General features: G+C 48.3%; 1 protein-coding gene across 1 annotated transcript in view; it reads right to left on the bottom strand.

The window, feature by feature from the left end:
* Acot7 (acyl-CoA thioesterase 7) overlaps window positions 1-3,732 on the bottom strand; it is a 97,421-nt gene extending 93,689 nt beyond the window's left edge. The window contains 1 exon segment of the mRNA XM_020166687.2: window positions 3,529-3,732. Within this exon segment, the coding sequence (XP_020022276.2) occupies window positions 3,529-3,707 (179 nt within the window). The 5' untranslated portion in view covers window positions 3,708-3,732.
* Window positions 3,733-13,396: the final 9,664 nt, after the last annotated feature.

Below are 13,396 nucleotides of genomic sequence, written 5' to 3'. Positions count from 1 at the left end.
ATGGCTCTATGGGCTCCCACATCCTGGCAGAAAGAGAGCCTGTATTGTGCATCATTTTATGGAATATTCCAGAATACTAGCTAAATGTGGCTTCTGTAAATCAAATTCTTTGTTTTCATTAATTCCACAACAAAAACAAAGACAAAGTCACAAGGGGAAAAAATTCACATCCACTCTTCTAATATATATTGGCATTCTTCTAGACCCCAAACAGCACTGTAGGCACTCATGTCCACATGGTCCAAAGCATCCCTGCTCTTGGGGAACTGCCCAGTAGTTCTGTATCTGAGAGTAGGGCAAGTAGAATGAGCCCTATACATCTTACACACCCACCCACCAATAGGTGCCAAAGCCAGGCATGGTGGTACACACCTGCAATCCCAGAATTTGGAAGGCTGAGACAGAAAGATCACAAGTTCAAGGGCTACACAGCAAGACTCTGTCTTAATAAAACAACAACAAACAAATGAAAAAGCCCTAAAAACATTGCAAGTTTGTGTCTGCTGGGCCGTCACCAAGGCCCCCTCATTGGCATGGCTGTTGTAGAACTGACCATAGCATTTTGGGATTGATCAAAAAGAGAAGATGATGACCCGCAGTGGCCTGCCTGCTGAAAGTTCTGGTTCTCAAAGGGTTCCCTTTGTTATTTTCTATTTATACATGCTGGAAATGGGACAAAGGCATCAGTTCTCACAGTAACCCTAAGAGGACACTTTACTGATAAGAAAACCAAGGTGGAGTAAGGTTACGGAATAAAGTTAAGGAGTGGCCTAGCACACACACCTTGCAAGTAGCAGAGCTAGGACTGGAACCCATGCTGTCAGCCTCCTGAGCCAGTGTCCCACTTCTCACATAAAGGGTTTCCACTGATTTACAATGTGTCAACCCGGCCAGGTGCTGGCTATTCGTTTATTTAACACTTAGAACCACCCATGAGAACATGGTGACACAGGGCAGGTTTTTTTTGTTTGTTTTTTTTTTTTTGGTTGTGTGTGTGGTACTGGGGCTTGAACTCAGGACCTTCACCTTAAGCTACTCCACCAGCCCTTTTTGTGAAAAGTATTTTTGAGACAGGGTCTCACAAACTATTTGCCCAGGCTGGCTTTGAACTATGATCCTCCTGATCTCTGCCTCCTGAGCAGCTAGTATAACAGGCATGAACCACTGGCGCCCAGCAACACAGGACAATTTTAAGCAGCAGGCTTAGGTCACTCAGCACCAAGAAACAGAGGTCAAATCTATCGCTGGCCTAGTACTTCTGAGCCACCTGTAACTACAGCCTACACCTGCCTTCCACACCCCACTCCTTAAAAGCACATAATAACCATGATTTTCTAGGATGATGGGGACTTTGCATCTTTACTTTGCTAGACTGCGACCCTTTTGAGGTGGGGACTAAATTTTCCACTCCTCAGTGTCCCTCTCAGTGCTTTGTTCCTTGGGGGTGTCAAGTGAAGTCTTGTTAAATTCATGGCTTGGATGTGCCAGGCCAGGAGGCTCCTGTTTCAATGTGGGTATTGGCTCAGATGTCCTTAAAGGGCTCCCCCACATTAGGTCCAGTCTCCAGGGTCCTGAGGTTTCTCTGGATCAAGCCTGAGTGACCACAGCCCCCTTTATCACTCTCCCTCCCTTGACAATCATGCTCTGCACCCCAGGCTCACTTTAGCCAGGCATCCTGGTCATGTAGCCCTCTGCCAAGACAGCCACTTAGGGACAACATGCAATTGTGACTCTGACAGCAAGAGGCAGCCCTGCAGGTGCAGAAAGGAAAAGCACGGAGAGAAGTCTCTACTCCCACTTCCTGCATGTTCCTTTTTTCCATTTCTCCCCACTTTATTCTGTTATACTAAATTTTTTTCCGTATAAACTTTACTATTAAAAAAGACAAAGAAAAAAATGCATACAGAGATGCATGTGGATGTATGGAAGTGTCTAAACTACACAAAATCCATCAGTTGTTAGAAACTAGTTGAAAAAAGACAGTATATACAGACTGCCTGATCACCAGCCACCCTGACAAAGCAAATAAGAAAAGCCCAGCTTTCCACAGATAGGTTGATAAGTATTTTCTTTGAGACAGCCCTGGAAAGAAGACTTGGGTGAGAGCTGCCTCTTCAGCTCTCCAGAGCTGGATTTCCTTATTGAGTTACTGAATTCCCCAGGAACCTCAATTTCCTCCTCCACACAGCAGGGAAGCTGGGCAAACCAAGTTAAGATGAGACAGGTATGAGCTTTTCTACAAACAATGAAGCCAAGGTTCCCGCCCTGTTTCAAAACCCCTCCTAGCTCCAAATATCAGTTACTTCCATTACCTGTGGTGGGAATGGAGTGCTGGAGCTAAGGGCCACATAGCCAATAACAAACCAAAGATTTCACCTCTCTAAAAAAGTCAAAACTGACCTTGAGGTCAGGAAATGGCCTCTGCCAGGCCAGAATATGGGATTGGGAGCAAGGAGGCCCATTTATACAGTACTTACAATGCCCAGCCTTCCAGGGAGATGTCAACATCCACAGAAAAGATACCTGACTCAGGTGGACCGCTTTGGCCTGGACCCAAGGTCAGCATAATGCTCAACCTCCAAATTGAGAAACCAACCCCCAAACTCTTACTACTGGTGGTCAGTCGGACTGGAGAGACCCCACTGCAGGCCACAGTGCCCGCACTCTGGCTTTTTTTCTCTGTGTGCCCACAAATACCAGCTTGCCTCTGCTTCTGGCTTGAAACGCAGAGTAACCTTGAGTCTGCCCTCCCCACCACCTATAGAAACCAAGCTTGGTCATCACCTCCAGCTTCCTCCGGGCGCCCACATCTATCTGAGTGAGCAGCACCCGCTGGAGGAAGGACTGGCGATAGTGAGCAGATTAGAACAAGCCTTGGCCCCTATTGTGTGCGATGCTTCCGGGCCCAACGGCCCACCGATTCCCTCGAGGAAAAAGAGTATTGTCTCTTGTTCCTTTTAACACCTGCTTTCCCCCACGACCCAGCCAGTGCACCGAAGGCACGGTAGGTCTGCGGCCCCCTCCCACAGCGGCGTCTGCTCCTGGGCTCGCATGGCCTTGGGTACCTGCCCTGCACCTGGGCCGAAGTAACCTCCAGAATCCTACAGAGGGTTCGGCTGAGGTTCCGAGGCCTGGGGCTTGAGACGGCGAGGGCTGACCCCCGCCCGTCGCTGGACCCTGTCACTGCCCCGCTTTCCTGGACCAAACCGCCCGGTGACCGCAGCCACCGCCCTTGGGATGCAGCCAGGAAGCCGATGGGCGGAGCCGACCGGGCCGCTCGGTTCTGCAGCATCGCAAAGCGCATCCCCGCCGCGGGCGGGCGGGCGGGCGGGGGTCCCGGGAGGGCGGCGGCGCGGGAGACCCAGAGGTGACCCCCGCCGCACCCCGCACGGGTTGGAGAGGGTGGGTAGGGCGGCATCCACGGGGGTGGGGATTGGGGGGCGGCATCCGCAAGCGGCGGATGGGAGCCGCGGACCCGCAAGGGTGGGGACTGCATCACTCGGAGCGCCGCCCAGGCCGTGGTCTTACCGGCAGATTTGGATGGCGGACGGCGTGTCGGCGACGGAGCCTGACATGCTGGTGGCGGCGGCGGTGGCGGCAGCGACAGCCCGGGACGGCGAGAGCGGAGCGCAGGTGTCCGGCAGGCCCGGCGCGGAATGAATGAGCCCGGGCGGCGCCATGGAGGGGGAGGGCGGAGGCGGAGCCATGGCGCCGGCGAGGCGGGGCCTACGCGCCGGGGGCGAATCGCACGCGACCGCCCGGCGCTCGTCCCGCCCCCGCGCTCGCCCCGCCCCTCTCCCCACCCCCTCCGCCGCCAAGGCCGCTGGCGTTGGCGCAGGCTTCCTAATTCCGGGGGCGCCGCTTCCAGAAGGTTCCGCGGCGGTTGCGCGGCGCCGGGGGCCGCGCGGCCGGGATCCCGGAGGCCTTTGCGTGCCGAGGGGGCCGCCGAGTCGTGGAGCTTCCACGGGCGCGTGCGCTGCCGGTGCGGCGGCCGGGTGTGTGCGGGGCGTTCCCTGCGCCCGCGCGGCGATTCGCTGCCCACCGGGGCCGGGCGCCGGATGAGGTCACCGCTGGAGCCCTGGCCGGTCCCGCCTGTCCGCCCCGCCCGTCCCTCCCGTCCCGCCTGTCCGCCCCGCCCGTCCCTCCCGTCCCGCCTGTCCGCCCGTCCGGCCCCTGCGGCCTGGCGTGGCCCTCCGAAACGGCCCGAGATCGTGGAAAACGTTTTCCCCCAAATTGGGGCCCTACGGCCGCGGCTGGGAACCGCGTGGCCCCCGCACCGGGTGGGGTGCAGCCCCGAAGTACCCGGCCAGGTCTCCAAAATGACACCCCCGGGGGCTTGGAGCGCGGGCTTGGGGCGCACGTGCTGCCCTGAACATGCCTGAAGCCGTCGCTTTGTTTTGTGCACGGGGTATGCCCCAAAATGGAGTGCTGCAAAATCGGGGTCACAGTCCACCCAAGGAAGGAAGTGCGGCCATCCCACCACCGACTTTGCAGGGTTTCTGCAGTGAAAGTAGGTTTGCGCTCAAATTGAAGGAATTAAAACCCACAAAACTCGAGCTCCCCACTGCAATTTGAACAGCCCACTTAGACTAAACCAGGTCTACCTTAACCAGTCCGTGGAGGAAGCCCATGGCCTGCAATTCCAGAGGACAAAGCGTCCATCTCAGAAAAGAATACTACCCGGTAGTTTTCATAGCTGGGGCGGTAAAGCACTTGCCTTATCTGATAAGTGAAGGTGATAACACTTCCCTGACCTTTGAGTGGCTATTTGAGCAAGCTGATGACTGTACAGGGCCTGGCAGGTTAATAAAGTAAGGCTTTTGGTGGCTTATGCTGCTTGTAATCCCAGTTATTTGGGTAGGATCATGGTTCAAGATCAGCCCTGGCAAAAAGTGAAACCACCACCCCAACAAACCAGAGGAGGTGGGGCAGGTCTGTAATCCCAGCTATGCAGGAATCATGGATAAGGAGAATCTCCATCTGACTGGGCAAAAACCACCAGACACTGAAAAATAAGTAAAGCAAAAAAGAGCTGGAAAGGGTGTGGCTCAAGAAGTAGAGTGCTTGTGCAAGACCTGAGTTCTCAGGTGGAAAAAAAAAAAAAAACTTGGAAAAAAAAAGGGCTTTGTTCTCCCTACTGTAATGTTCTGTTTTTCTCCACTGTCCTTTTCAAAACAGTTTACTGAAACCCCACCCTATATGCTCATCTAGGTGAGGGTTCTTCAAAAATTTCAAAACTTGATTGGGAAACAAATCTGGAACCCCAAAAGTCTGCACTAACTTTTCACCCACACACTAGACTAGAAAAGTTTCTAGATCAGAGGGATTAGCTGAGTTGTTTAGGATTAAACATCCTGATCTTTTCCAGAGGGGGGGCAAAAAAACAGATCTAGAGCAATTCCTGTACCTTTGGCGTAAGACAGCATCTCAGTGCTATTCACTCTGCAGCCCGACTGGTGGCAGGGGAGATAAGGCTCATCCTGGGATATTACTGAGTCCTAATTCCATAGAGAGAAGTTAGTGCTCCAGACTGCATTTATGCCATTTCCCTGGTTTCAAAGATAGAAGTGGGAACCCCATTCCTTAGCTAACACTTGGGGATTTATTTTAGCCACATTGCTGGTGGATGAACACTGGTCTCTCCCCTTTCGCAGCCTCTCACCTGCTCTTTTCAGGTTGTTTTCTACTTTTTCCTCAAGCTACTGGGCCATTTCTGTCCCTCACTTTTCAGGAAATGTCTCAAAAGAGCTGCTTCAATATCCAGCCACTGTCCTCCCTTCCTCCCATTTGTTTTTCAACCTATCTGTTTTGGATTTTCTCTGCCAGTCCACTCATCAGGGGTCCCTATTCTTTCCTGTCGATAAGCCAGGAATCCCCTCATCAGAATCATCTTCCTGGACTTGGTGTCCCATAGCCAATGAGACCCCTCTCTGGAAGCTTCTCCCTCAACTCTAGGATACCACCACCATCACCGTGCACTCCTTCCTCCCTCCTCACTGGCCATGCTGCTGCCTGTTCTGCTGTGTCTCCTCCTCATGCTCCTCTCAAGACTTTGGAGACCTCCAGCTTGGACTCTCCAGGTTAGGCCCTGGCTCCTCTATGTAGTACACAGCTCTAACCAGCCTGGTTTCTTCTGAAATTCCATACCCCTATGCCCTCTTGCCGGCACTGACTCCCACTTGGTCTGCATGTGAGGCACCTCACACTTACCTGGTCCTGACCTCCCTGAGCTTTCTCCTCTCCAGTCCTCCCCCATTGCATTTCCTTCCACTGGCCCAAGCTAAGAACTAGGGAGTCATCCTTGACTCCCTTCTTTCTTTCACACCCCTCATCCAAACCATTAGTAACCTACAGGCTCTGCATTCAAAATAGATCTAGGATCTGATTTCTTGTTGCTGCTGTGGTAACAAGAACACCCATGCTTGTGGCCTCATCTGTCCCTCCAGCCACTCTGGTCTCCCTAGTAGTCCTTAAATATGCATGCCTCAGGGCTTTTGCATATGCTCCTCCCTCTGCCTGGACCACTCTTTCCAGGCAAATATCACCTTCTAAAGAAGCAGTTTCCCCATGCTCACTCAGTACTCCCTGTTCTCTCTCATTTTTCTTCTTAGCACATCACTTAACAATACTTTACCATCTACTTAATTATGTTTCTCCCAAGTAGAATACATGGACAGAAATTTTTTTATTATTTTGTTCACTGATACATGCCAGGATCCTGGAGGGGTGCCTAGTACATAGTGTGTACTCAATAAAACAATTCATGAACAATTGAGGTACAGATGCTCTTCCACTTGTGATAGCACTACATCCCAATAAGCCAATCATAAACTGAAAACATCCTAAGTCAAAAATAAGTTCAGTATATCTAACTTCCTGAACACATTGAATAGTCTCAACATACTTACATTAGCCTTGAAGTTAGGCAAAACCCCCAAGTGCAAAGCCTGTTTTATAGTAAAGTGTTGAATATTTCATGTCATTTACTCAATCCAGGTGATCTCCCAAGATGCTGGCAGCACAGTACACTGTACACAGTCAGCTGTTTGACCTTGTGATCTGTGATCGTGTGGCTGACGTAACCGTGGCTCACTGTGTCTGCCCAGCGTCACGAGAGGGAATCATACAACATATAAGTATGGCTTCTACGAATGCACATCATTTTGCACCATTACAACGTCAAAAAGGCATAATTTGACCATCCTAGAAGAGGGACCATTTATAATTGATTTACTTGCCAACAGCAAATACATTCATAACTCATTGAAAAAAAAAAAAACTTATTTGCAGTCCTGGGGATCTAGCCCAGGACCTCACAAGAACTAGTCAAGTGCTCTAACACTGAGCCACACTCCCAGCCCAGGAAAAGAATAAACAGCTGGCTATAGTGTGCACCTGTGGTCCCAAGTATTCAGGAAGCTTAAGAAGGAGGATTTCTTGAGCCCTCAGTTTGAGACCAGCTTGGGCAACACAGTCTTACCTTATTTAATTAACTTATTTGAGATAGTCTCAAGTAAGTTAATTAAACAAAAAATCTTAGGACCAGAGGTGTGGCTCAAATGGTAGGGCTACTTGCCTAATGAGTGGAAGCCCCTGAATTCAATCTCCAATATCACAAAAACAAAAGATGAATAAAAAAAAATTTTAAATACTTAAAGTAATTGTTCATTTTTTCTGTTTTTTATGGAAGAATACTTATGAAATTGTTGTAGTGTTAACCTTTGGGGAAAAGGTTTTTACTTTTCATTCTGTATATTTTTGCACCATTACCTTCTGACCACTTAGCTATTTTAGTGTTTTTTCATGTCAGGGTGGAGTGTAGAACATGAAGTAGCAAGAAACACACACAGTGATAGGAGTACTTATGGGAATGCAAGCTGGTATAACCTTTCTAGAACACAATTGAAAATAGTTACTAAAGTATTGTATATTACCACAGTGAAATCCCCTTGTACTACTAATGTTTACTAAGAATAAATAGTAAGAAAACATTACTAAAATTACTAATAGCTATACCCTTTGACTAGAAGTTCTACAACTAGGTATATAAACTATATATTGAGCATGAAGAAATGCATCCAGTGATGGCAGAGTAGCTCAAGTGATAGACTACCTGTCTAGTAAGTGTGAGGCCCTGAATTCAAACCCCAGTACTGCAAAAAGTAAAAAAAAAAAAAAAAATCCAGATACAGTTTTAGAGGAGTTCAGAAAACACGAACAACACCAAAATGGAAATAACTCAATGCTTACCAACCACAGACCCGATGGGTTAATTGCAGTGTATTTGCAATGGAACATCACATCAAGAAAAACAATGAATTTCAGCTTCTCACAACAGGAAATTACAATATTGAGGAAAGGGAGGAAGATGTGAAAGAAGCCACGTGCAAGGACCTAAAGCTCTATAAGGAAAAGCTAAATAGGCAGTGAAGCAATAAAGTAAACAAGGAAAATAGCTATGTGGCTCCTGTAAGAGGTTACAGGATGACCTCAAGTTTGAGTCCAGCCAGGGCAATAGTTATCAAGACCCTATCTCAGAAACAAAATACGAAAACAAAAGGGCTGGATAGCCAGGCACTGGTGGCTCACCTCTGTAATTCTAACTACTTGAGAGGTTGAGATTGGGAGAATCACAGTTCCAGGCCAGCCTGGGCAAAAAGTTCATGAGACCCCCATCTTTCATACCAGCTACTTCAGAAAGCATAAAATAGGAGGATTGAGGTCCAGGCCCACCTGGACAAAAAGCAAGACCCTATCTCCAAAATAACCAGAGAAAAAAAGGCTAGAGGGAGGGCTAAAGCGCTAGAGCCCATGCCTCGTGTGAAACCCTGAGTTCAAGCCCCAGTGCTGCCAAAAAAAAGGGGGTGGCTCAAATGGTAGGACGCATGCTCAGACCCACACAAAACAAGGAAATGAAGGGCTGCTGGAGTGGCTCAGTGATACAGCGCCTGCTAGCAAGCATAAGGCCCAGAGAGTTCAAACCCCAGTACTGCCAACAGGAAAAAGGAAATAATTATCATCAAAAGTAGCATAGTTAGAGCCTCTCAATGAATGACAGGGAGAGAACATGGAGGTGCAGGAGCTGGGGAGAGTGTTAACCTTTCCTCTTCAGCCTGGGTGACTGTGCAGATTTACAATTTCCCACTCTACACATATACTTTATGCATTTTTTTTTCTGTTGGTGTCACAATTTTTAAAAAAATGAATGAGGTGCCGGGCTCAGGTCACTCACTTCTGTAATCTAGCTACTCAGGAGGCAGAGACGAGGAGGATCATAGTACAAACCCAGCCCATGCAAATAGTTCATGAGACCCTATCTCAAAAAACTCAACACAAAAAAGAGCTGGTGAAGTGGCTCAAGATGTAGGCCCTACATTCAAACCCCAGCACCACACAAAAAAAGTATCTGGGAAGTAGGACTATGGGTCATTTTTTTTCCTTTATATTTTAGGGAAGTAGGGAGGCCACCTGGTGGTTAAGAGCCTACCAGTCCTGCTCCCTCCTTCCCATCATCACTTTACCATCTACCCAGCCCATGCCATAGTTACTTCATCAGGACTGCAATTAGTGCTGAGGGACTAAACAGGTAAGAGATGACATGCACTTCCATACTCTAAAGCATTAACTGTGCATACTTCACCCATTAAACAAAAGAAATGTTTGTTTTTTTCTGTAGTGCTGGGAATGGAACCCAACACTACAAAAGTGCATGTCAAGTGATGCTAGTAGACAAGTGCTCTACCATTGAGCTACACCCCCAGCCCAAGAAATATCATTTTTAAGCTGAAGACTTGGCCTTGTGTAAGTTTGAATTCATAATTCAGTCATGCAACAGAAGAGTGTTAATAAATACTGGCATGTGCCCTAGGAACAGCCAATGTGGAGATGAGCACAGTTCGTCTGACCCACTCCTGGCCATGGGGTGAGACAGAAGACACATGGCAGTCCAGCTCTAGGGCATGAGAAGACATCCCTGGGTGCTGTACAGAGCCCACCTCTCTCCTTCCCACACAGAGCAGGTCCTCTGAGTACGCGGATGGACATTCAGCCAGCCAGTATCTGCCTGACTTAAGGCCACCCTTAACAAACTGGTGAGTCCCGACCTTCTGGGACTGAGGTAGCAGAGCACTGAGGACAATTGAGCTGATCGGAGAGAAGGTGGCATGGAACAGGACTGAGAGCAATGAGCCCATGTGGGCTGTGTGGCCTTAAGTTGGCTCTTTGTCATCTGCACCTCAATTTCCTCTCTGAGGAAAATGGGGAGCCCACAGTACCTGTGCATAGGATTGTCACAAGCAGTAAGCAGATTGACATTCCTAACGTGCTTGGACTGGAGGAAGGGCCATCCGAGTCTGAGTAAGCTTCTGGGGAAGCCCAGCTGTCCTGGGATCCAGGCTGTAGGGACCCAGGTGGCCTAGGCCCAGAAGAGGAGACTGCCCAGTTCAAGCTGAGAGAAAGAGGCTGCAGGGTTCTCTAGAGACTGGCATGTCCTCTGGGTGTCAGGCACAGGATGCAGCTGGGAGTGGGAACTTGGCCTCTGTGATCATACAGCTTGGATATTTCTTTCAGTGTTAGTGGCATTCCTCTGCTGAGTTCCAGGGATGATGGGCACTTTGTGATTATGCCTCCCATCCCTGAGCATGTTACAGCAGGACACCTGAGTAAATACTGAAGTGTAGTGCTTGGTTCCCAAACGGGTGACAGCCATCCTGAGGGTCAACATACATGGCTGCTTGGGCAAACCCCTGACCTCATGTTCCCCAGCCCCTAAGTTAACTTTTAGGGTCATGTGCTCTGCCCCCAGAACAAAACACTCCAAGGAACCTAAAACTAATAAGCAACCCATTTGGAAATAGGATCCATAATCCAAGAGGGAAAGCTGAGAATAAATGGGTCATTACATGGAGAAGAAAAACACCCATGAGTTTAGAGCAGGCATAGATTCATTTTCCAAAAGAAGTATTTAGAAATCACTTCTTTGACGTTAAGTAGGTCAAACTTTAAATCTGGAATTATAGCCATGCTCTGGTGCCTGTAAATTAAGGGCTTTAAAGTGTCTTTTGCCCTTGACATTCTTGGCTTTGCTCCTATGAACTGCTGAACAGGAGGGCAAAGCGCAGTGGACCTGTGGTGCCACCTAGTGATAGGGTAAAATTTCACATGCCGCATCCCACCTGCAGCTCTTGCTGGAAAGCAGAGAATTTTCCCTCAGGTTTTTTTTTTTTTTTTTTTTGTGGGACTGAGGTTTGAACTCAGGGCTTTGTGTTTCCAAAGCAGATGTTCTACTGCTTGAGCTACACCTCCAGTCCTTTTTGTTCTGGTTACTTTAGAGATGGAGTCTCTCAAATTCCTTGCCCAGCCAGACTGGCCTGGAACCCTAACCTTACTGATCTCAGCCTCTAAGTAAGTATTTAGGATTACAGATGTGAGCTACTGGCACCCGGCTTTTCTTTTTCTTTTCTCTTTTTTTTTTTTTTGGTAGTACTGGGGTTTGAACTCAAGGCCTCACGCTTGCACTCTTACTGCTTGAGCCACTGGCACCCAGCTATGCACCCCCTCAAGGATGGTAGCAGGACACCAAATCCCACTGGAGTTATTGTACTGTGGAGGAAAACAGCCCTTCCTTTGGGGTTCCCACTCTGCAGCAGAACCTGGTAAGTCTTTTTTTTTTTTTTTTTTTGTGGTACTGGGGTTTGAACTCAGGACCTACATCTTGAGCCACACCAAAAGCCCTATTTTTGTGATGAATTTTTTTTCAAGATAGGGTCTCACAAACTATTTGTCCAGGCTGGCTTCGAACCTCAATCCTCCAGATCTCAGCCTCTTGAGTAGCTAGGATTACAGTCGTGAGCCACCAGCACCCAGCTCAACCTGATGACTCTTGGGCTCCAGCCTTGGGTATATACCCAGGAGTCTGTGAGATGAGGTCCCTCTGTGTAAGATTCACTCTCACAATCCTGGGAGCTCAAGTGAGACACCACTAGCAAGCAGGACTCTTGGACTCTTCAAATGACCGTCACTTGATTCATGGAGCTGCCATTTTTTCTCCAGGACCCTTAGGAAGCATATAATGATACTCCAACTTCTTATTATCACATATGTCAGGAAAGTAGAATTTTCCTTGATTCAGTAAAATGTGTTAAAATTTGAGTAAGGGGTTTGGGATCTGGCACAGTGGTAGAATATTTGCCTAGCATTCACAAAGCCATGAGTTTCATCCCTAACACCACGAATTAAAAATAAATAAATAAATAAATAAATAAAAATAGTCACCGGTGCCTCATGCCTGTAATCCTAACTACTCAGGAGACAGAGATCTGGAGGATCAAGGTTCAAAACCAGCTAAAGCAAATAGTTCGAGGACCCTTATCTCGAAAAACCCTTCACAAAAAGGGGCTGGTGGAGAGGCTCAAGGTATAGGCCCTAAGTTCAAACCCCAGTACCTCAAAAAAATAAAAAAATAAACAAGGGGGTACATAGCTGGTCAGGAGGAGGCTAACTACATTATTGAAGAGGCTGTAAGATCAAGGCAGGGCTAGAGATGTAGCTCAGAGGCAGAGCACTTGCCTAGCATGTGAGAGGCCCTGGGTTCCAGCCTCAGCACTGCAAAACCAAAACAAAACCAAACAAAAGAGCAAGGGGTTCCGGGCTCAACAGCATGAATCCATCTCCAGGTACTTCCCAGATGTGTGACCTTAGATAAGTGCCTTGACCCCTCTGCACTTCAGTTTCCTCATCTACAAAATAAGGATAATAATAGTCTCTACTCACAGTGTTCATGGGGACAGAATGAGTGAACACAAGGCACTGAGAGCAGTGCTTGTGCACAGGAAGCTCAACAAATGGCAGCTGACATCGTAACAGTTAATGACTACCATTCATTCCCATGCACCAGCAAGTCTGTGATAGCACCTTGTACATACCAGGCCCGCTGCTAGGCACAAGTACCTTACGTACAATGCCACACAGTGCAGAAAATATCTAGATGTTAGTAAGCAAGGCATTTATGCAGAAAAACGGGCAAGTCATCATTATATCCCTCAATTACCTCTCATAAAGTGAACATACCTGTTTAAATGACTGCCCCAGATCAAGAAAGACAGCAAATCTCTCTTTTTTTTTTTTTTTTTGGCCATACTGGGGTTCGAACTTGGGCAACCTCATGCTTGTTAGGCTTGCTAGGCAGGAGCACTATCACTTGAACCACTCTACCAGCCCTATTTTGTGTTGGGTATTCTCAACAAATAGTTCATGAACTATTTGTCCCGACTGGCTCTTAATCATGATTCTCCTGATCTCTGCCTCCCAAGTAACTAGGATTACATGCACGAGCCACCAGCATCCTGGCTAAGACATCATATCTGGAAGTACCCTTCCCAACCTCTCCTGGACCCAG

The sequence above is a fragment of the Castor canadensis genome, chromosome 7 (assembly GCF_047511655.1).
Source record: "Castor canadensis chromosome 7, mCasCan1.hap1v2, whole genome shotgun sequence".
Lineage (NCBI taxonomy): Eukaryota > Metazoa > Chordata > Mammalia > Rodentia > Castoridae > Castor > Castor canadensis.
This window is presented reverse-complemented; position numbering and strand designations above follow the sequence as displayed.